Source organism: Leptodactylus fuscus, chromosome 1 (genome assembly GCF_031893055.1).
Source record: "Leptodactylus fuscus isolate aLepFus1 chromosome 1, aLepFus1.hap2, whole genome shotgun sequence".
NCBI classification, from domain to species: domain Eukaryota; kingdom Metazoa; phylum Chordata; class Amphibia; order Anura; family Leptodactylidae; genus Leptodactylus; species Leptodactylus fuscus.
Genome location: NC_134265.1, coordinates 49445600 through 49469729, shown reverse-complemented (window position 1 = coordinate 49469729; position 24130 = coordinate 49445600). Strand labels below are relative to the sequence as shown.

General features: G+C 44.4%; 1 protein-coding gene across 4 annotated transcripts in view; it reads right to left on the bottom strand.

Moving 5' to 3' along the window:
• PIK3R1 (phosphoinositide-3-kinase regulatory subunit 1) overlaps window positions 1-24130 on the bottom strand; it is a 38707-nt gene that overhangs the window by 4029 nt on the left and 10548 nt on the right. The window contains exons 1-11 of one of the 4 annotated variants that reach the window (XM_075269814.1): window positions 13425-13791; window positions 10474-10566; window positions 9491-9565; window positions 8388-8519; window positions 7641-7842; window positions 7465-7544; window positions 1562-1667; window positions 1025-1123; window positions 750-930; window positions 534-659; window positions 274-416 (exon numbers count right to left, since the gene is read on the bottom strand). In XM_075269814.1, coding sequence (XP_075125915.1) covers window positions 274-416; window positions 534-659; window positions 750-930; window positions 1025-1123; window positions 1562-1667; window positions 7465-7544; window positions 7641-7842; window positions 8388-8519; window positions 9491-9565; window positions 10474-10566; window positions 13425-13569 — 1382 coding nt within the window. In that variant the 5' untranslated portion in view covers window positions 13570-13791. Of the gene's footprint in view, window positions 1-273; window positions 417-533; window positions 660-749; window positions 931-1024; window positions 1124-1561; window positions 1668-2203; window positions 2350-3290; window positions 3560-7464; window positions 7545-7640; window positions 7843-8387; window positions 8520-9490; window positions 9566-10473; window positions 10567-13424; window positions 13792-24130 lie in introns of those variants that run through there. The other 3 variants (XM_075269813.1, XM_075269816.1, XM_075269815.1) reach the window with 3 other exon arrangements.

Sequence of the window (24130 nt, the reverse complement as noted above, 5' to 3'; positions counted from 1 at the left end):
GGGGTCAAGTATACATGCAAGTATGCATACAGGTATACAGGAGACAGCTTCTTTGGTTATCTCTACGAAACTGCCTGCTCATGGGCCTAGCACATGCTCAACCATCACTCCATTGATATGTAGGGGACAAGGAACCCCCCCCCCTAGCAGTGGAAAGGATCAGACACTTACCCTGTAGATAAAGGGATAACTTTAAAGTTTGGTGAAAGGCCTTTAAACAGGAAGCTACAACCCTCATACCACTTTAACACTTTCTGTTCAACCAAGACGTACCTCTGAATTTCCTTCTCATTTCCTTCCCGTCTGAACTTCTCGATGTACTCTTTACTGTACTTCTCCTGGGTTTGACACTGTTCCTCAAATATTTTAATGGTTTCGTTGAACGCTTCAATGGCTGTTCTTTTCATTTGGATTTCCTGCAATGAAAGAGGACTTGGTTACATTCTAATACACAGACTCTTAGTGGACAGAGCAAGTAAAATGGCCATCAAATGTTCCATGAAAGTCCTCATGAAGCCGTGCTGATTCCTCACCTGAGAAGTCCTTGTATAGTCTTCATACAGTCTATCATATTCCTGGTTCTTTTCTTGGAACTGAAGGTTATACTCGTGCAACTTCTTTCCAACAGCTTCAATACTGTCTTCTTTCACGACTTGATCCTTAAAAGAAAGGAGGAACATTTGGTGACTCTTCTAGACTCCTCTAGAGGTGACAGCATCATGTAGTCGAAGATCAATAATTATAGTTACCTGCTGGAACCTGGATACTGGATACAAGAGCTTAACATCTAGTTTGGGATTGTACTGGGCCAAAGACTCATTCCGGTAGTGGATGATCAGCTCGACCACTGAGTTGAATGTCAGTGGGTCTGAGAAGCCATATTTCCCATCTCGATGGAATATTTTAATTAGTTTGTTATTTCCCCCTTTCCTAAAAAATAGGAACAAGAGAAGTCATTAGCGAAATATCCGTTAAGAGACCTGGTATGTGCCAATGGGGGCACCGCACGCAACATCCTCCTCACCTTAGTGTAAGTGTGTAGTCCCCATGCATTTTTGTAGACGCATCTCGTACCAAGAAGGTACCATCAGTGGTATCCCGAAGTTTCTCGTTCACTTCCTCCCTAAAGTAAAACATTTACCAAATTTAAATTCCGGAAAAAAAAACCCATCAGGTCAATAACCAAAGTAGAGATACCAGAGCATACCCAGCTAACCACGTCTAGACAGGGTCAGAGTTGTTGCAACAGGCTATTGCCATTTGCTGCCTAATGCACCTCATTCTGACAACTATTTTTGACTATTCGCTTGGTCTCCAAGGCAGTCGAGTGCCCCGACACTTAACCCCTAAGTGGGTGTTACAAGGAATCCCGAGTGGCTGAACAAAGTTCTATATTTACATTATTTCTAAGTCACGCCAGCCACTGGTCACCGTCTACACATGTTCAGGGTGACCACGAAATATTGAATTTCTTCAAGGAAGACTGGAGGAGGTGCAAGTATCTCTATAAATATATATACAGCACATGCAGTCAGGCAGCAAACAATGGGATTGGCATTACCTTGAGATATCGCCCCAGTACCATTCAGCATCTTGCAGAGACATACTGTGGTTAGTACCGTTGTTGGTTACAGCAGTGGTGGATTTGGGAGGTTTTGGAGGCAGTGCTGAAAGAGACAAAAATGACGTAAATGAAATGGGCTCCTGCTAAACGATCCATAGGAGCACATACTATATGCACAACCACAATGCTAGGCAGACCCTGCCTTCACTGAACTGCAGAACAGGTGACAACATGGGGGCTTCAAGTAGAACTCATCATCCACAAAAAAATTGCAAAAAATATATATACATGTACGCAGATAACATTGCAATAACTCCACCAAGCCAAACTGCTAAAAGCATCAATCTGTGACCCAGATACGCCTGGCACTAATCTCTCTATAAAAGACGACATTTTAATCAGGCTCAGTATCATCGCAGCAGCTGAACGCAACAAAAAGCCCTGGATTTAACCCCTCCATCCCCACAGACGTCGTCTTTATAAGCAGGAGGCTTCGGAACAATAGGCTTTACTGGAGATCACTATACTGACTGCTAACAATAGGGACCCAGTGCAGAGGGGGAAGAAAAAAGTGCAGCACTACAGAACAAAGGGATATATAGAGGGAGATGACAGCCGTACAATGCAGAGAGATATTACCTGGAGCATCCATCTCTATATAAAACATCAAATCGCCCTCAAAATGCAGCTCGGACTTGTCATACTGTGGGACCCCGTCATCCAGGCTCCACATAGCGTTGCACATGGTAATGACCACTAAAGCCCTGCGTTGAAATGGTGTCTTGGAATTCATTTAAAACCTTTAAGGGGCTGCACAGAAACCTATGACATCATCATCAGAGCCGGCCAATCCAATGTACCATTAATGGGGCCACTCCTGTCTCTCGCACCAACCTTATAGTCAGATTTTGCACTTGACAGTGCCATAAAAAAAAAAAAAAACCTGTGCAATAAAATAGGGGTTTTGCATCTGATAACGTAACTTGCACAATGTAATTTCCTTTTTTACGACCGTGTGAAATGGTACGGTCCGTGGCAGGCAGCCTGATGAGCTGATCTCCTGCGCACGTACCATTGACACTTTTCTTTCTTCTCTCCAGTGCCGGCACATGTACATCCAGCTGCACGCAGGCAACTTACAGCAGGCAACTAACTGAACGGACTAGACAAAGGCCGCTGCTAAATAATAGAGCCAGGAATATAGTCAGTATTATAAATCCTACATGGATGTTACATACACATCCTACCGCTCCACCGACATGCAAATAATTTAGTGAATTTTTACATATGAAACATTTTTGCTCGAGTCCAACTTTAACTGGGGAAATTGCAAGAGTCCACACGACAAAATAATGCAGATCCTTGTTATATTCCTATAGTTGGCACAAATCCTAGGAATATTGGGATGGGGGAGGTAAAAACTACTGCAACTGCCAGAAGTCACGCACTCGCTGGGAGTCACTTACCACAAAGTGTTAAAAGCCTGTCAACCTTGTACATGAGCAGGCGAGCGTGCACGCCAAACCAGTCTAGCTTGCTGGGAATGTCTATGTTAAGCGGCATGGGTTTAGGGGGAAGAGACAGGTAGATTTCCACTGTCTCGCTAGGTGATGGAAAGCGGCAGAGCGTGACCATCGTTTAACCCCTTCCTTACAAAAACCTCCGAGAACAGGAGAGTAGACAAAAGGGAAATAAAAAAAATCTGCAGAAGTGACATGCTACTTACTTAGAATATCGTGCATTGTCCTTGGCGGTCAAAGTATAAATCCAGAGAAAGATATCAATTCAAAAAAAAAAAAATACCCCTAAAAATCAAGCAATTTCCAGGATAAAAAATAAAAATAAAGTGCTAGTCGTTGAATAAAAGTTCAATTCCTTAGGTCCTTAGTATCCCATAGGTGAAGTGTCAGCGCCAGCTCGCCCGGCCGCCAGTCTGCGCTCACAAGTCAGCCCACAGAGTCTCTGCGCTGGAATCTAGTCCTTCATTCCCAGTTAATGATTAAAAAGTGAAGGCGATTTCAGTGCAGCGCTGGCTGGTAGGAGGGGAGGGGGAAGAGACTCTGGCTTGCACGTCTCTCCGAGATAAAGATCTCAGTTTCATGATTAACTCAAGCAGGTTCAAATATTTGCTGAGCTAGGGATTTCGGGAGGGGGGGGGAGGGAGGGTGTAGAAGAGGCTGTCAGTCACCGGCAAGCTGTCATCAGCTAACAAGTGGCTGATGCAGGGAGCGCTCTGGTTTTAGCTCAGTAACTGAGATGACCATTGTGTGGGGACTTAAAATAACCCCTGTCACTGACTGCTAGGAGCAGGGCTCAAGTATGGGGTGGCAGACTTAATCTCTGACGGCGGCCACATTCAGGAAGTGGCTTGGCGTAGACAAAAAAAAAAAATTGGAGTACAAAAAAATTTGCACCTCCAAAAAAAGACTGACAAGCCCACACACCCCCTTCCAGCAGTCTACTCCACAGCAAGCATGCTGCAGCTGGTTAACCTCTGCCGTGCCACCCAGCAGTGGCCATTCCCGTATCGCACAAGCTCCGTGACTAATCGCTTTACTGCAGGAGGATAAATGTGCATTGTTCTGCACGTCTTCCCAGCTCACGTCAGCCAATCTGTGCGTGCTGCAGATCTCGCCTCGTATGACAGCGCTCACTTCTTAAGACAAAGGGTGAACGCCACCAAGTTTAATCTGCCATATAGGTCGGCGTGAGCGAGATCTCATTTCGCCATGTGCAATGATTATCTGGCAGAGCTGGCCCCAAGTGATCTGCTGCAGGAGCACAATGCCAAGGATTGCTTAACAGTCACAACATGTGACGGCCATGCGGATACAAGAGACATATGGGGGTGCATTTACCCCAATACAGTACACCCAGCTAAACTTTATATATAAGTAACCAACACGCCACCAGTAAAATCCAAGACCTCAACTCACCCGTCCGCTATTACAACATCATTACACTTTATAATCTATCCAGCCCCTGGGGTAAAGAATCACTTAAAGGAACAGGACTGGTAAAGCAGCTCCTGACAAAGCGGCATTCATAGAGTTACACTAAGGGAATGATTTCATGCCTTGCACATGAGAACAAAGACTTTGCAGCATTAAGCGTGAGCGCCCTCTGGTGGTCAAAACAAAGATGACCGTTAGCCGGCTGAAATTTGTAACGTCATCTAAAATGATGGCATTAAATAAACGTGCAATACATTATAAAAAGGGAAAAAAAAAAATAGCATTGATAACATCTATATTGAAGAAGTCACTCAATATATGGACAAAAGTGCTAAACTCACGTGAAAAGATCAAGGAACAAAGTGCGGCGACTACTGACCGACAACATAACCTCCGCTCCGCCAGTGCACTCAAGGACAGATGTATGGATGCTTTACCCTGTGTACATACAGTATTTTCCATGCTGACCCGAGACACGCTGTACCAAACAGGTCTTGGTTTACAGCTCAGTTATAGATGTAAATGATATGGACTAAGAATATAGCTGTGCATCTGCTGACTGGCCTCGCGTAGGGAGGAACAACACGACCTGTGTTATCAAACAGTACCACCATAAACAGACACGCCTCGCTCTGACGTTTCAGACATGCCAGAATTCAGTTCGGGCCTGGGTCTCCGAACACAAAATCAACTATGTCCCAGGACAATAAAGATGGCGCCAATCCAATAAGAGCAGAGACCATCACCACTACTTGGAGAGTCGTTTTGGAGCAAACTAATATACACCCCAGTCCCATCCAAGCTCACATTCTCACAGAGCTGCAGGGGGTCAGAAGTCTGTACAGGCAGTGGTCATGTGACCCCGAGTCAGAGACGAGACTTCTGCCCCCTGCAGTGCCCAAAATTATTCTTCACCACATAACTCCTTTAAGAACATCTTCAGCATTTATTACAACATACATGACAGTGCTGCCCCCTATAGAGCTGGCATGTGTACACGCATACAGACTGAGGACTAGAGAACCACCCTAGAAAAAGCAATGAAATGCGGGATCTTCAAGCAAAGGTTTCCTTTTATATTTTTGTACTTCCGTCTGATGGGATCAATTCCCTTTTTTGCAAGGGAAAAAAAAAAAAAAAAAAAAAAAGTCTTCTGCAAAAGGGAACAGAGTAAACGCAGCCATGTGGGAGGGTGCACATATCATGTAATATGGCATAGCAGTGCAAGAGACCCCTGGGCCGCATAGCTCTAGTCTTGGAAGGTCAGAGGAGAGGACAATGAACCAATAAATCCTTTACATCCCACTAGTCAAGGAGGACACCTGGCTAACCGCAGAAATTCCTCTGGGCCGACAACCAGCAGCTAGACATGACCCTCCTAGAAATGTCCAGGGGACTCGGCTCAACTAAATAAGATACAAAGCCATAAAATGAGCAGAAAAATCAAAATGAACAGAAACACTGAGAAGAAGAAGAAGAAGAAATCTATATTCTGCTTATTACTGTGCAAAAGTTATAGCCAGCACTTACAAAGAGTGATCCCAAATCAAATCGGGAGGTAATCTGACAGCACTCCTGACATTGGCTGGTTCGGTAACTACTTACATACTAAGAAATAATTCTGCAGCATTTATTCACATAAGTCTGCACCATTCCTCTGTTACTCCTCCTGACAATGTATGACTGAAATGACAACTGGGAGTTCTTAGCACTTGACAAAAAGTGTTGAGCCCTAAACTTCCCAGACTGTCAGTGTGGAGGGACCATCCCCCCCAAAGTGTTAGCACCCGGATGTCAATGACTGGAACACCACAATTCTAAGAAAAGCACTAGCATTGTCATTTCGTGAACACAAGCATCAACTAAATTTGACTTGTCACAAGAGAAGACAGATCCTCTTTAAAGTTCTCACTTCTACAGGAGTGGCAACCACACATGCAAAAATCCATCTGGGCCCCTGTCTGTGCAATGCAGGCAAGCCATGATGTGGAGGAGGCCCTGTACCTGTACAGGATGCAACAACATGCACGTAACCAGGCGCCTGCTGTCTACCGATATCACCGTGTACTGGTCAAAGAGCATTAGAACTTTTGCCAAGAGAAAAGACGCAAAGCATAGTCTAAGGGGACACCACCTATCCGAGGTCTCGCTCTCTGCAAGGGAATACCTACCACCCAGGCCCTCTCTCAACGGGAGACACCTTCAGCCTAAGCTCTAGCTTTTTGTCCAGGGACACCCCCTCTGTAAGGGAATACCCTCCACTCAGGCTCTCACAAACATCAGGGGACACCCTCCAGCCAGGCTCTAAGCTCTCTGTTCGGGGACACCCTTCACCCAGGTTCTAAGCTCTGTTCGGGGACACCCTCCAGCCAGGCTCATGCCTTATCAGGGGACACCCTTCACCCAGGCCAGGGGTAGGGAACCTTGGCACTCCAGCTGTTACAAAACTACAACTTCCAGCATGCATACTTGCTCTGCTGTTCTTGGAACTCTGATGGAAGTGAATGGAGCATGTTGGGAGTTTTAGTTTCACAGCAGCTGGAGAGCCAAGGTTCCCTACCCCTGACCTAGGCTCTTTGCAACCAGTAACAACTCAATGATGCCTAATGTCTTACAGTAGATCTGCACTAGGACACATGTTACCTTTATGCACATAGTGGTAGGCGATCACATTTGGCTGAAGGGTAATGTTAAATAACGGGGCAATTAAAAAAAAAAAAAAAAAAAGTAATAAACCACAAAGTACAAGCGGCGTGGATTCTATGCTATGTACACAGATGTACAGTCCTATCCCTACCACACCCAGAAAGACCCGCATCGTGCACCTGCCGGTCCTTCTGGCATTCAGTGAAGTGATTTTTCTACGAATTTTATAAGCAGAAGCCCAGAGGCAGATTTCAATGCAACATAGAAAATTGCAAAAAAATAAAAAACATATGGTCCTACCTGGCGCCGCTTGCTGCTCATTCCATTCGCTGGCGATAAGAACTTCCAGAATCTGAGTGCTGTATTCGGGACTGTCCGAGCTGTAAAACAGAGAGACGTCAGTGCTGATAAAAACCAATAAAATGGCTAAAGTTAAAAAGCATCCTATAGTATCAAGCGACGCGTCGGTTCCTTACCTTCCGAGCTGGTTTCTATAGAGAAGAGGGCTGAAGATTTCTGCCAGTAGCTTTGCACTCAGTAAGTTCTTGCTGGAACTTTGACAAACTAGAAAGAAATGTTTCAGCAGATACTGGAGGGTGAGCCAGTACTGTTGGGGCACATTCGCAGACTGGATGATCTTCCTCAGCAGCTGAGCGTAGTCATCGGAGTTCAAGGATTCTGCAGACAGGTAAATCACAAAAGGTTTAGTCCAAAAGTCATAGGAGACCCTGTATCCTGAGCGAGGTGCAAGATGGTGAACTGAAACTGACTACATGGTGCTATAGACTACACTGTTTAGGAGGAGCGATTGTGAGGAACAAGTGGCTGGCCATTGGCTGAGGAACAGCACCTACAGGTCTTGTTCTTGTGTGAAGGTTATCAGATCAATATCCTGTTCTGCAGCATGTGACAGAAGGTTAGGTTTGGGGGTTGATACCAAGACGTCCTTACATTTGTTCTGCCTGGACTGTGAAAAAGATAAGCCTCGCAGCGCGCAGCAGGTGTTGAATCCTGCAGAGGCCGCTGAACCTGGAACACCGCGTCCTCCCCAAATAAAACGCTATTCGCCAGCGCTGATAAAAAGGTTAACAATTACCTCTTTCCGCACACAGATACAGAGACCTTCATATTGTTAAACATTACATGAATTGGTATCTTCTCAGAATTACCAAAGATATGAACCTAATACCAACACTACAATAGCAAGGGGTAGGAATCCTCACCTCGTACAGCAGCAAGCATTTCATTGTAGGTGGTTGCTGGAATGACGGGGTTAGGCAGATCTAATAGATATCTCTTTACAGCATCGCTCAGAGTTGGTAAGTCCAAGTGCTCGATATCTGACGCTGCGGTATCTGGAAAAAAAAAAATATAAGATTGGTAAAAACACATCAACATGTCGGCTGTGTGACCGGATTAAAAAAAATAAAAATGCTCCTCTTACATTTCTAGTGTCACACAGGAGTAGTTTGCAAAACATACGGAAAGCAAAAAGGATAGGAAGCTGAAGCGACAAGGTTATAGAAGCAGATTTTAACAAGTCTATGTTTTGCCTGCAAATATTTTTTGTATAAACAGCATAGGCTTTGTAAGGGTAGGGAAGGCTTCGGGCAAGGCAAACAAAGGAAGATCTCAAGTCTCCAGGAACGTGAGGAGAAAAATAAAAACAAAAATTTACAGTGAGCTTCAGATTTCTGCACTTAAAAAAAAAAAAAAAGCCAATGTATAATGAATATATATAATATATATATATATATATATATATATATATATATATATATATATATATATATATATTCTGGTGCCTCTACATATTAGATTTTTTTCCCCCCTCACTGTCTATCGATATATGATAAATAAAACCCGCATGATAGACATCTATCTATATCTACATACACATAAGAGGACAGACAACAAGTCACCTGCTTCTCGGGAAGTCAAATGAAAGCCCAAATGCGTAATAGGATGTCTAAGGATTGTATTTTAAAGATTTCTGCAAAAACCAGAAATGTCTACACAAGTCCAGAAGGATCTCATACAGCAGTGCATTAGTTAATCTTTCATTCCAATCTCAGCATCACACATGACCATGCTGGATTGTGTGGTTTTTGGCGCCATCTACTGGATCAAAATTGAATAGCTCAGCAAAAATCTTTAAACTCACTATCCATGGCCAACATTGGTCCTCTTTTATCACACCCACTAATGACAATTAATTCGTCAGATGACATGTTATTTTTATCTAGGTTCCCTGAGTAATTTGATCGGTTCCATGTAGTAAGAATATGCCATAAATTAATATTGAATCCATCTTTTAGGCACGTACCATAGTCCAGGATCTGCCGGAGCTCCGCCACACTGATGCCACTCTGGGATCTGTATAATGTTGTGGATTCCAAGCCTGAAAGAGAAAGCAGGGTGAGCAATGCTATTGTGCATGACGTCTCCACACTTAGAAACAGGTTGTATGGGGTATTGGGTAAACTCCGCACCTTTCACTTTCATATGTCTGAGCAGCAATACAAGTAATAGAAACAAGCCATGGTCGGGGGTGGTGTAATCTCTGAATGATTTTATTAATTCTGTACGACCCCTTTAAGCATTAATACAGAGCGGGTTTGCTGATCAAGTCCCTGATGTAGGGACATGCAGACCCAAATTTTGCCAAAATTCTGGTGCAAAGAAAAACTAGAAAATGGTATAAAAAGTTAAATTTGGCAATTTTGTCTATCAGCAATGAAAAATTTTTTCGGTAGAGTGGGGGTGTGGGTATTGAGATCATAATAGACTTCAATGGAGTGGTTCGGTTCCAATGTTACAAAGCAGAACCTGCTCTTTAATAAATCAGAACAGGGTGCAGCACAGACCCCCTCGGCCTGCATGGTGGTGTGCTGAGGCCTTAAGATGATGTGCTAATAGTTACTACAGCTGAACCTGCAGCCAACATGCCACGACCGCACTGAAGCCATCTTCGTAAGTACCTTAAAGCTGGCCATATAAATAGAAGTGAACTGAAATGGATTTTGACTGACTTTTGGCCGACTGCATGCGCTGGCTATAGAGTGACCGCCATTTTAGAATTTTTTACTGGTTAATGGTAATTATTGGCCTCTTTGCATAAGCTCATCAATCTTATATTTTCCTAATATGTGGATGGTTTGTCTACTTGATGCTGGTGGTCTAGTTTATACGAATGCTCCGATGATCTCCCAAATGCCCGTGTGCATTCATACAACATAGATATGTATGGCTGACTAAGGTTGTGTGGATTAAAGCAAGGTGATAAAAAGGTCGGTGCACCACAAGTACCTTTTCTCTCAATGGCCTCGATCAGCTTGCTTAGGACTGGTGGGGTCGTCTCTGGTGGGGAGAACTGATCAGCCAGATCAGGAAGCATGAAAGCTACAGGAGAGAAAAGAGGAAAGAGTCATTAGTCCGCGGGTACTTAGAAACCAGAGAGTTAACGTTTAAACCCTGAGCAAACACTTGATATTTGACAAGTCTGAGCAAACGTTACATAAATCAGACATGGCTGGAGGAGACAAGGCTGTGTCATCATTGGTATAGCCTGCTGGGCTGGAGCTATATTTACACCAAAATGGAGACAATTCAAGCCAAAAAAAAGAAGAGAAGGCAAGGTGTACATACAGTCACACACCACTAGGGGGAGCCAGAGACAACAATTAAACATTGCAAAGGGGGAGACAGATACATTGGGTTATACGGCTGCGTTTTGGGGCTGGTATAAAGGGAAAAGAAAGTGCGCAAAAGATTAAAATTCTGTCAACCCCATTTTAATTTTGCAGTGTCTGGTTATTGGAGAGCTCAAATAAAAAAAATAAAAAAAAAATTATATATATATATATATATATATATATATATATATATATATATATATATATATATATATATATATATATCCATAAAAGCAAGTATAGTATGTCTAAAAAAAAAAACCTACTTATAGTCACAAGTCAAATATTTACTTTAGGCTGTCGAAACGAGAACACAATTACAGTTTTCTTGACAAGGAAGAAAAAAACCACCTCATCTAGCAGCTGGCACAGACATCTGCTTCCTTCTAAACTTCCATTCATTCCAGAAGTAGAGCAGGAGGGCGGCCATTTTAAAATAGTCAAAAAAAAAAAAAAAAAAGGTTCCAATCACAACTCACTTTCGCCCTGAACAGCAAAATTTGCTTATTTTAGAAGCGCTCACTAAGCAGGATCCAAGTCAAACATAATGGCAGGAGGAAAAGCTGGTACGCTGCAAGCTTGTAGGTAGAAAAGGGGCATTATAAGCAATGCACAGCTGTGGCAACAAGGGCCGGGGTGCAAAAGTACAGGATTATTTTTCATGTATTGCTAAACCCTTCTCTGTGCTGTAGCACGGGGCTGGACAGAAGTTCCTTAAAGGCGGCCATTATAGGACGCGGGAGGAAAACCAGTTTGCACTTATCCGGTAAGGAATGTAAATAAGAGGATCAGTATGTGCGCTCTGCGCTGGCAGGACGAAATCTGCGATTTTAGGCTATTTTTATACTTTCTCCGCATTTTGTACAATACAAAGTTAAGGGGGGGAAAAAAAAGGAAAATCGAAAAAGAACACCATAAAAAATTTCTAGAATAATTCCACATTTTTGGTAACCCATTGAATACTGCGAGCATCCCCGCACGAAGCCATAAAAAGAAGCGCTCATTATAGCGACAGAGACAAGAGAACAATTAATCCTCCGTTTACAGGAATTAAACAATAACCCCCCCCTTCCCCTAATCCTGTGTAATTTACAGGCAAGCAGCTCCCTCCGACCATATTGCAAGCGCTTAATCTTTGTGTTCTGGTGGACGTGCAGAATCAGCACTGGAGAGAAGGGCAAAGTGCAGGCTCCACTCTGCCAGATTAACTCCTTGGGAGGAGGGGGCCGCGCTGAACACGCCACATGATGGATTGCAAATATTTCATGAATTTTCAGGAGATGGCAAAATGAGACGTCTTCAGCTTTGAAGTGGGTCAAGGAAAAAAAAAAAAAAAATTTTAAAAATCAAGGCATTGTCCCTCGTGCTTTACATACCCTGACGTTTCAAGTGGCATGTGGACACTACAAGGTGATCGCTCAATATGGGTTGGAGGGTACCATGTCTGCCTCTACAGGCACAGACCATCCATAATCTAAGGATTTAGGCATTCTGCACTCTTCCAAAAGGTGGCGCTAGAGCAGTTATACCTTTCTTCTATGCATATTCTCATCTTTCACATGTAAGCATCTGACCGAGGCAGGAGTGACAAAGCCCCTGAGCCTATTGCTAAATCTGTAAAGTACCCCCCCCCCCCCTTAACATGTGTCACCTATAACACTGATATGTCATGTTGTACAGACCCCACAGACCAGAAGAGATTGATTCCTCTGCACCACCTATAGCCCATGCCCAGGTACAAAGGATTGTTAGGCCCTATTCACATCTACGTTTCCTTAGGTAACCGCTTTTTTTATGGTTTCCGTTTGGTGGGCCCCCAGGTCGATTTCCCAAACACAGATGTGACTCGGGCCTAAGGTCCACCCTTTCGGCCTACATCTCCTAGAAACTATAGCCTTACAAAAAGCTTTCGGCCTATGCACCACCACAATACAAGCCCCTAACCACTAGAGCTGAGATGGCCGCTCACAGAATACAATAGATAGCATTCAGCTACACACCAAGTAACTATTACCAAGCTCCAAGAACCTCTCCATAGTCCTGTGCACAAAGCTGTACAGAGAAGTAAATGCCAATTCAGCAGCACAAAGTTTGTGAACCCCCTCCCCAAAAAGCCCAGATCAGCATAGCAGTCATCTGTTACATGACATGGCCTTCATGAATATGGTGGACGTGTCTCTGAACTGGAATGTGCGCTGGTAAAAACTCCCTCTACCTCCTGTTCTGAGCTGAAAAAATGCAAATACTTGGGCCTCTGCGGCAGGAGGGTGAATGGCTCCCTTTCATTTTAGGAAAGGAGGCAGGAAATGATAATCGCTGAATTGTGGGGGGAAAAAGAGAGGGGGGGAAAAAAAAAAAGTCGAGAGCTGAGTGAATGAAGCTTGGAAAATCGAGGAAAGGAGGGACATTAAAATGCAGAAGTCATGAATAACGTCCAGGGCGCAGTAAGAGGAAGCCACTTGCAGCACACACTGCCTGCCTATGCTTAGTGAAGTGCAAGCGGGGCAGAGAACCAGCACTGTGCCTAGCCCGGGATCCGTAACCAGCAGCACACGGTTTCCGTACCTGCCACCAGAATTTTTGCTTGCTTGCAGCTGTTCTGAAAGACGGCCTGAAGCTTCGGCGCACCAAACCCCCCTTTCAGGAACTTGGCAACCTTGTTGATCCCTTTGCTACAGTCCTCGATGAGTTTCTCGCTGAGTGCAATCATTTTTCCTCCCTCGGGCCGGATCCTTCGCTTTTTCGAGCCAAAAAAGTTGAGCTCACTGCCCGAGCACCATCAGAAGCTCCTCACGCCTTGCACGGACGAGAGCGAGTGGTGGGATCTCCAGCAGGTAGTGACAAGAAGCCTGTCAATGACATGTCACCCACGCAGCATTTTCCACTAAGTCTATTTTTACTTGCATGGAGCGGCAGCAAATCAGTTGGCTTCATAGATCAAGATGCCCTCCAATCCCCTGGCTCTTGTCTCCTGGTAACAGAGACAGGCCCGAACAGAGACGCCGGAGCCGACAGCATACCTTACATTTACTGCCCTGCCAACATAGCTACACAGTGCAAGATGAAACCGCCTCACAGCTGCACCTTTTGGAGAGGCCTTCAGCAGAACCAGATTATAAAGCCAATACCTGGCACACACAAGTGGAAACTTAATATTTGTTCCAGACACTCGTACCTGAACCCATTAGTTGTCACATTGCAAAAAACCCCAGAAAAGCCTAAAATAAGAGCTCCTGTGCAATAGAAAGGACTAGACGCCATCCAAAGTCCAAGGTGACCAAAGCATACCCAACACTATAAAACGCAGGAAGTAACACCCGCTCCCCAAAATTGGGAAATCTCTGCTAAAACAAATGAGCCCATTTTTCTGTGAAGTTGATATAGAGAACCCCAATAAGAGAATGTTCACACAGTCTTGTCAGGCTGTCAAAATTCCAAAGCAGTTTTTTTTAGCTTTTCCCTAGAACATATGGTTCAGATCCTAAAATCTATAGTATATTTTTGAAGTTCTTTTGGTAAAAACTACCCCCCCCCCCCCCCCAAAAAAAAAAAAAATACACTTCACTTTTTTTACTGCCTCAGGCCCTATTGACATCTGCAAGCAGCACTTCTCTCCATTATAGTCTATGGGGTCCGTGGGTTTCCTTAGGTAGCCGCTGTATTTTTTTAATATGTGGATAGGTTTCTGTTCAGGGGGTCCCCCAACTGAAACCCAAACGTAGATGTGAATAGAACTAGGACAGGTTTCTTTTCAGATCACAAAAAAATAAAATAATTTGTCCGAAAAAAAAAAAACTGGAGCAGACTCCAGTTAAAAAGAATGTGGGGTAGATTTCAGGGCAAAACAAAAACCCTCTGCGTTATGTCCACAATGTTGCTTTCCATGTCAGTCACATACACATTAGATGTACACTGGTCAAACCATCGGATCTGCCCAACATCTAATGTGTGTGGGGGATTCAGAGCTCTGCTTGATGGCAGATGTCAGCCATGAAAGGCGAGTGGTGCTTTGGATTTCATGTCAGTCCTTGCACAGAGAAGATGCCGCCAGATATGTCTGACAACATCTTGCACACTTAGGATTAGGAGATATCACTGACTGGTACCTATGTGTATGTTTTTGGAGCGTGAGAGGAATTTGGATTATCTGGAGGAACTCGCAAATACAGGGAGTACAAAAACTCTGCAATTATAGTCTATGGGGTCCGCGTGTTTCCCAAGGATTCCGTTCGGGGGTCCCCAAGTTGTCTCCCTGAATGGAAACCCATGCGCAGACGTGAACCGGGCCTAAGCAATTCACTTGCCCAAGCCCTTACATCTCTGCAGTCTCATGGCACAGCCTGGCACTATATTAGGACAGCTCAGTCCCATATCTACCGTTTTCCCAATTAGACCCCTGGTCTAAAGAGCAAGTGCAGGTATATGGCCTTTGACGCGGCGTACATCACGTCCCGCCGGTTCATGCCTCAGTAAACCGGTGAATTATGACCTGTCATCCACGTTTTATCTGCTATAGAATATACTTCTTAGAAATAGGAGCTATAAATAAGAGAACAGATGGCTTTTGTTGGCTCCAGCCAAAGCAGAGACACTTTTTGGAAGGAAGCCCCAAGGAATTAAAGCTGGATTGAGTTCTGCTGCCCCCTACATGTCTGCTCTGCATTAAGAAGCCCGCAGCTTTTGCTAAGAAATGCTATCTAATACAAGGGGGAGGTGAAAGCCTGCTGAAACGCACGCGGCCGACTTTACAGGTAGGGTCGTTGCACAATTCCGATCAGGTTATAGCACGTCTACGCTTCTATACCACTTGTCCTTACACAGAGGATTCACTTTCTAACATTTATCAGATGGGAAAAAAAAAACAAAAAAACACGTCGTCGTGCAGCGAGTTTCCCATCTAGTCAAGGACATCACGAACGTATGGAGTTTGCGATAATGCTAGCTACCCGGTATGATAAGACATGTCATCTGCTAGAGTATAGGAACCTGAACAGCTTGCACAGATGTGGAGTCAGATGTGATCATGTCGGCCATATTTTACATGTTGTCAAAGTGTCTAAGTTAGGTCTCGAGGGATACAGCGTCTGGAAATGGTGCAAGGAGTCTTCTAGGAAAGGCAAAGCTCCCTGGGAAAAGCAAGATACAGATCGGGTCTAATCCAAGAGATAGAAAACTATATGATAATGAGAAAACAGGGTTACACTATGGGTCAAGAGTAAACCCCATGACTCCGAGTTGTCCATGATTACTTGCAGACATGCGTATACCTTCTGTGTAAAGCATGGAGGGCTCCAAGGTTCTCCTACACGTGCCTAGCACATGGATACACGCAGCCAATGAGTTCGCAGAAGGGCACGTGTTAATAGTTCCCCGAAAAAAAAAAAGTTATATTAGTAAGCCCTACCTGCCTGTAGCCTCTGCACGGGATGGGAATATATGGCTTCTATGGCCGCTCCGTATGTGTCGGCCTCACGTTACATTCTGTGGAAACCTTTTCTAATCTCTCTTTACCTGCTAATGATCTGAAGAGCGGCCTACAGGCGATGACAGCAGATCTGTTCTCTGAAATGCCAACGCTGCAACGCAGAACTACAGTCATAACCAGGGATAAGAGAAGGTGACCTGAGTGCGGGGTAGAAAGCGAAGACCAATAAATAGGACTGGCCAGCTGACAAACCCTGGCGGGTCAGCTCGGGCTCGCTGGGCAATGTATTTTTACACCCTGCGTCACCTTATCTAGTCGCGAAGATTCTCCGGAGCGTATTGAAGATATTGTACTGTATAAGGATTACTGTAGTTTTATCAGATTTTATAGGGTGTATTACATCTTTGTCTCAGATCAGCATTCTCTGTACAATAGGACTCTTTCACCCCAATTTACCAGTCCAATGGCAGAGCGTGTTTTTTCAGGATCCCTTTAATACAACAATTTGCTAGTAGCACAAGCCATAAATATGTCCCCTACACATACAAGGATCAGCCAGGAACATACAAAGAACGGGCACTTTATTTTTTTCTCACTTTGTTCTTTAGCACTGTCCTACATAAAGGCTGTAGTGGAATAGTAAGAGTGTGAGTTCCATGCAGTGCCCCCAGAGGACAAATGAAGCATGACATGGTGCAAGCTGTAACAATTAGAAAGTACATCTAAGGCCCCAAGCAATGACCAAAGTCAAGTCATTTAGTATAGCGGGTAAGTCTAAGATGTACTACACCAAATGCAACCTTCTTGGGTTGTGGATGATGTGACGGTGCTGAAATGTCCTCTAGATGGCGTAGCATTTGACACTATACATTCATAATCTCTGCTCATTCTAGGCTTAAGACTGCTACTCCTATGTAAACCTGTGGGAGTGCTCATACACAAATTGCTTGCAATAAGTGATAAGGACCGCCCACTGGACTCCCAAGTCATTACACAGGAGAGAATTAGATTAATAAGAAGTTATATACAATAAATTATAACCACAAAACTATATATCAATCTGCTCAGCGACTCCTGCTCTATAACATGCCGCCTATAGACACGGAGGCATTTTCAACATGTTCCTTTTAAAATGAGGTGCCACTTGATTTCTGGCAACATGGATGTGTTGGGGTCACCTGAATCAAACTGTTGCCCCCTTGTGAATTTCCGCCTACTGCAGATGCTTCGCCGTTCTGTCAATATGCAGATGAGCTCTTTGTAGCAATGAGGAAGTTTCTGCTGATCCCGGGAGCAATGGAAGGGGTTTTATTTCAATAGTGACAAAAACAGGGCTCTCCACAATGGAGATACCAATTCACAAGGGGAACACATGGATTTGGGTGACCCTAAACTATTTGCAGGGCTGGATTCTGGTGACTGCCATTAAGTTAGTCTTTCCAAATTGTGAGGATGACTAGACGGTAGTATTTAGGTCTCGCTGTCCTCTTAGCAGATGCTTCTGACAATGAGATTAGAGAAGGGCCCAAGGCAGAGTAAGAACAAACCGTCACGTTACATCTTTGTCTGCCCGTACAAGATAAGGCTGACAAGATAGTGTGTATCTGCAGTATACAGCTGCCACATGGGACAATGCACGTGGTTTCCAGTTATGTAAACTGTACAACTGAGTGGGGGGGGGATCCACGAACCTGTTCTCAAACAGAGGGGCGCTTCTAAATTTCGCTCTCAACTATGCAAAGTATTAGATTCCAGACTGACTCGCACCAAAAGGAGGTGAAATCATTGTGGCCATTAAGAGCCGGCCAACAACGCTAATGGTGACGGCTTCATTTTCCGCCATCGCTGGATCTGGAAATAAATTGGGTACATATTTTACTACTGAAGCACCATCATCTCGAGCCCAGAACAACAAATTGAAACCACATTGGATTCTGCTTTTCCCTGTGAATTTTGCAGGACCCCCACACGCCCCTTGTAAAAGGCAGAATATTGCCCTGGTCCTCGTAGGGAGAAGCAGTCGATTTTTTCTGGCATCTGGTCAATTCTCTCTGGCATTCTGTAATCTCGCCAATAAACAGGCTTCGCTTTTTTTTTTCTCTTTAGAAGCAAAAAAAAAAAAAAAAAAAAATTCTTCTTGCCAACTTAAACAGCAGTCTCCTCAGGCGAGCAAATAATGAAAGGCACATGTACTTGCTTGCACGAATCTGACAGATGAGAACTTCTAAAAACTCAGCTAAACTATTGCACAATCCCAACTCCGGGGAAAGGGGGGAGGAGATCGGGAACATTCCCTCGCCATTGTACATACTAAAAGTAGCACCGATCTGCAAAGGGGGGAAAAAGGGAGGTAAGAGGCGCACTATATGTAGGAATACCAGACTGTCCTCTTGCCTCGGTGCTGACTGATTCACAAAATCCTTTCCATGGAGGTTAATCCTATAGGCTTAACATTTTATGTGAGACAGTTGCTAAACTGGATAAGAGCTGTATACACCCCTCCTGTCCTCTCACACTGCCATCTATATGAACCCAGGAGATCGTATATCCAATCCCAGCAGCCTTATCAAATAACCTAAGGGCCGGTCCATGCAGAATAAGCCAGAAATAAAGCATATGGGATAGAAATAATGGCCGCATTTATCAAAAGTCTGAAACTGGTAGTGTAACCCAAAACCATAGCTCAATATATATAGCCATAGCATAGATTCTTATAAGTGATGTGCTGTTCCTCTGTTATTCCTCCTAGAAACTCAAACTTACAATTGGGCATCCGCATTGTCCAATCAGAGCTCAGGCCCGGTTCACATCTGCACATGGGTTTCTGTTCAGGCAGTGCACTTGGGGACCCCCAGAATGGAAATCTAATTCGCATAAAAAAAGCGGTTGCATTAGGAAACCCGCGGACCCCATAGACTATAATGGGGTCTGTGTGATGTGGTTTCTGCACGAAAAATGCAGAGAGAAAACGGTTGCTTGCATTTTTCATGCAGAGAGAGGAACGGAAAGGCCCAAATGCAGATGTGAACCAGGCCTTAGTGTCAGACTGTAGGGATACAGCTCTGACAACCAGTCAGTTTATGCATAAATTTCTAGGAGGATCAACAGAGGAACACCACAAGGCAAAGTTAGGCTAGGTGTGCCTCTGTTTTATCTCCATCATAGAAACAGAAAAAGTAACTAAAACAGCAAGATCCATACATCTATCGCATCCTAAGGGACTCATTTGACTATAATGGGGTCTGGTGGATATCTTTGTCCAAGATGCCACTGGATGAAAAAGTAGAATTTGTATGGCATATGTGAAGATAGCTTATAAGAAAGCGGTGCAAAATTGTTATTTCATTGGGAAAACAAGGATTTACTAAAATAGACATGGCAGAAGACTCTGGCACATTTGCACTCTCTTTTAATACTGATAGGAAACCGGACCTTGTCCTGGCTGATCCTCAGAACGATGCTGACATGGCTCCGGTGCATTGCTTATACCTACACCAAGTTTTACATGCTCAGCAGCGACAACGACGACCATGCTGTGCAGCAGCCCAATCACTGGATCCCCACTGTGCAAGGAAAACGGTGAAGGAGGCAATGCTGCACTAACACTACAGTCTCCTCATTCTTTGGATCACTGGGGTCCCTTCCTACGGAGATGGCCTAATCTAGCATTATACCATGGACCCCTTTAAGAGTTGTAATTTCACAATACTTGTATCCGTCAGCTGCTGACCACTGCTGTAAAGTAGGTTGGTTCTGTCACCACCAACTATTATTAACACATCTCAAAGACTATGCAATCTACAGAAAACCACTTCCTTTAAGAAAACAGGCTGCCGATGGCTTTTTTTACACACTTTGTTCACACAGTAGTAAAAATAGGACTTTAGATAAGACTATTCACATAGCTGGGCAAAGACCGAGCCGTGTGTTTAGTGGATCACTACGGCATGATCAGTAACCGTATTACATCTCAAAACTGACCCCATTGTCTGAACCGTGAAAAAATAATGAGCACGCTCTATTTTTCATAATTGACGGGCGCCACAAGGTCGGTGAAGTCTAAATAAAACAAGGACGTTGCATCACTACGTAACAAAATGATGATGACAAGCAAATGGTTAATACATGGATCCCATATAAGAAAATTCTACAGGTTCCTTCACTACAGTACAAGTCTCCGGGGTCTCGTACGTCACCGCTTACAGTACTTTGATGTTCCTGAAGTGTTTGAAAATTTCCCATGGAAAATGTAATGAAAGGACTAGGATCGCTTCCAGGAAATAAAGCGTGCGCTCGGATCTTTCTTGCTAATTTAAAGGGGAAAGAAAAAAAAAAAAAAGTCATTTAGAGAAAGAAGATAAAAATCTAAACATTGGGAAATCTTCGTTTGGCACAAAAATGAGAAGGGGCCTGTAGGAGGGCAAGGGGGATATTTGCTAAAGATCATATAACTATACTGTCCTCTATTGTACATGGAAATAATCCCTGAGAGACTGCAGAAATTCAGTGGAAGGACATAGTCCGGAACCACACGCTGAGACGGAGAGGTTGGGGGGGTGGGGGTAAGCGACAAAGCTTGCTCACTTATATGTAGGATAGGGCCGAGGGGTAACTTGAAGCTCCTGGGCCCCAATACAAAGTCTAATGGAACCCCCACCTATCCTATGCCATTCAGAATAGCGGTATATTTTATGCAGCAGTGGAACCATTGGTGCCCCTTTAGTGTACAGGTACCTGGTCGCAACTGCCATCAGGGCACCCCAACAGCTATATCCCTAGTGAATTGTGATACAGTTTTCCTTGGTACATATCCATATCCCCATGCAATGTTCTCTGGGAAAATGGATATGCAAATTACCTCTGCCTCTTTAGTGCCACCTACTGGAGGCATTAGCCATAAGTCAATGTCTAATTGTAAACTTGCCTACAGAATAGTCGTCACATTTACAGAGTACATGTAGCCTTTGGAACAACGCTTGTGAAGTCTGTGGTGTGGCTGACCACAATGTACAGAGCGATGATGTCAACATCGCAGATTGTAGAATCCAACCACAGCCGAAAGGGTACTAAGTGCAAAAAGGCCCACCAAAAAGTCCTAAATTTCTTAATGTCGCCCAGTAATGGATACATACTATATTCTGAGGAGTAACGAACTCAGTCATGTGACTTGTTCCCAGACGTTTTACTAGGCCACATAAAATGTCTAAAAGTAAAACAATGGCAAGAAAGTTGCCAACTACTTGCCTACTATTCCAGACATAAGTAGTGGGGATCTGACTACCGGCAGCCGTGCAATGATCAGCTGAAGGTAATGTTTACCGGCCACAGCACCATACTTTTAATAGTGGCTGTATCTGGTACTGCAGTCATTGGCAACCAGTTACGGCTGCTTCCAAATATATGGAGCTGTATCATAAGGGGACGCAAACTCCCAACCTATAGCCTATCCTAATATTACTAATACCCCCTTTAATATGTAGCAAAGCAGCAATACCAGATACAAGCCATGGATAGTAGATAACCCATGTAGTCTAGGTACCCAGCAGAGTATAGCATGTGTGCATACATCACCATACTAAACCCACACTCTAAAAAACGTTAGACTTGTTAACTTATGCCCAGGCATCTCAGATATCCCAAGCATGCTACAATGCTGGAACACCGAACCCCTCTGTAACCACTACTGCAACAATCTGCACCCCAAGATTCCTTAGGCCAGATTCACATCACTTGGGGACGTCCCCAATGGAAACCTAGTACGCTTACAAAAGTGGTTACGTAAGAAAACCCACTGACCCCATAGACTATAATGGGGTCTGTGTGGTTTCCGCACAAAAAACTCAGAGAAAAGTGCTGCTTGCAGGAGAGAGGAAAAGAATGGCCCGAATAGATTTTCAGCTTCATAAAGCAGGCAAAAATCTCCTTCCATATGTGCCGTTTGTTCCCATTTAGCCCCATCAGGTCGCCAGGTCTGCCTTGGCGTCATTCTCACATATGGCGCTATATATGAAATTAGAGTTGGGCAATGAACAATCCTAATATTCTGGGGACTGCTAAGCTAGGCAGCTGAAACGTGGGGACATACGTCTTGACTGATGGACGGAGGCCAGTGGATGCCGAAAGATCACAGCGCAGATCTGCTAGGGTCATTAAATAAACGGCGGCCAAATTTCAAAAGAATATCCAAGCCAAGTATAAATGGCCAGAGGAGCGGGGTTTGATCTGCAAGTAAAATCCTGTTTTTCGTGCGTTATGGTGTGGTCTGCACACATATCTGGCACAGGCACTCACTGTGTGCATTGGCTCATCGTGACCTTACAAATGGGAGCCGTAAATCAGGTCTCTCCATACAGAGGAACTGAGGACTTTTTTTTGCTTTCCTCTCTAGCCATCTGGTTTTGGAATGTACAAGTCTGCGATGGGGGGGGGGGGGGGGGGGGAGAAGGACATGGCGAGCAAATATACAACACAAACAGCACTTGTAATAGGCCTCATTATCTGTCTTGCAGAAAAGCCCCCTTATTGTGGAGCAGCGTTCACACCATGGATCACGACAGGAGATGAAGCTTGCAACAGCTGGAGAGCCACGGGTCACTGTAAGGATTCGTGACCTGATCGAATCGCCGACTAGATATAAAATGATGCTCAATGTACGCCAAGCCTAATACTTAAAGGGAAAAGAACGTCGCCAGCTAGAGTGCGACTGATATAATGACAGTATATAATGCTGCAACGAGAGCAGACAATAGGCAGGATTCCCCGACAAGTACAGGCAGGCCCAGCTGGGCTAGTAAAATCCAGGTGACTAGTCCGTAAGCTATTCAAACATGTAAGAAAGAAAGCACTAGTGGCTCGAGACAACTAGAAATTCTGGTGTGGTTTCTATAGGAGGACAAAAAATGTCTTCACTAGAGCACAAGAGGCAGCGAATTTACAGAAGAGCCGCCAGACACCGCCAAGGGCACCGGACAAACCGCATTCCTGGTGAGCAGGGGAACACTTATCAATGAGACTGCAAATATACAACTGTAAGACTTACAATGGGGCGAGGGATACAGCCATGAACTCTGGTGACACGTAACAAGGGAAGGCAAGTGGCTTCAACAGCAGGCTCCGTGAGACTTTAGCCAGAAGGGCCCACTCCAACATAGGTGGTAGAAATGCCTTGTGGTCATCCAAACTGGAAGCTGCATTGTATACAGATGTTACCCCAGGGATCATCTTAAACAGGGGTTATCCAGGGCATAGAACGATGAGCCAAACTTAGGATAGGTCACCAATACATAAACCGTGCAGGGCTGAGGATAGATTCTCAATATTTAACTTTGGGGAAAAGTCAGGGTGTAAAAACCCCTTTAATGTTAGGGGAAGCATCTTCAGGACCTCCATAAACGCCGTGGCACATGCTCAACAGGATTGGGCAGGTTAATATCATGTCTGATCCATTTGTTCTCAAGGAAAATTGGTCAATGGCAGGTACCTTAGCGGTGGCTCACCTCCCTCTCAACCAAAGGACAGCCACCAATATTACAGACGTGAATAACCCCTTCAGTCATCACATGGCCAAAGATAGCCAGGTCACACGGTGACACCTTTGCTCAAGTTATGAATGAAGTCTCACTGCGACACCCAAGAATACCTCCAACTTCTACTCGCAAAAGTAGAACAAGGTTTGACTTGAAGACGGGGCACTCTCGGGAAGGCTCCATTCAGAAACGTGAGGGAAGTCATTGCAAAGTGACCATGCGATCTTTGGTCAAAAGTCACTGTGTAGTCCTAACCTTCATCCCAAAAGTTATTCTGCTACCTAAGGCTGCGGTCACATCTTTGCCAGAGTGTCTAACAG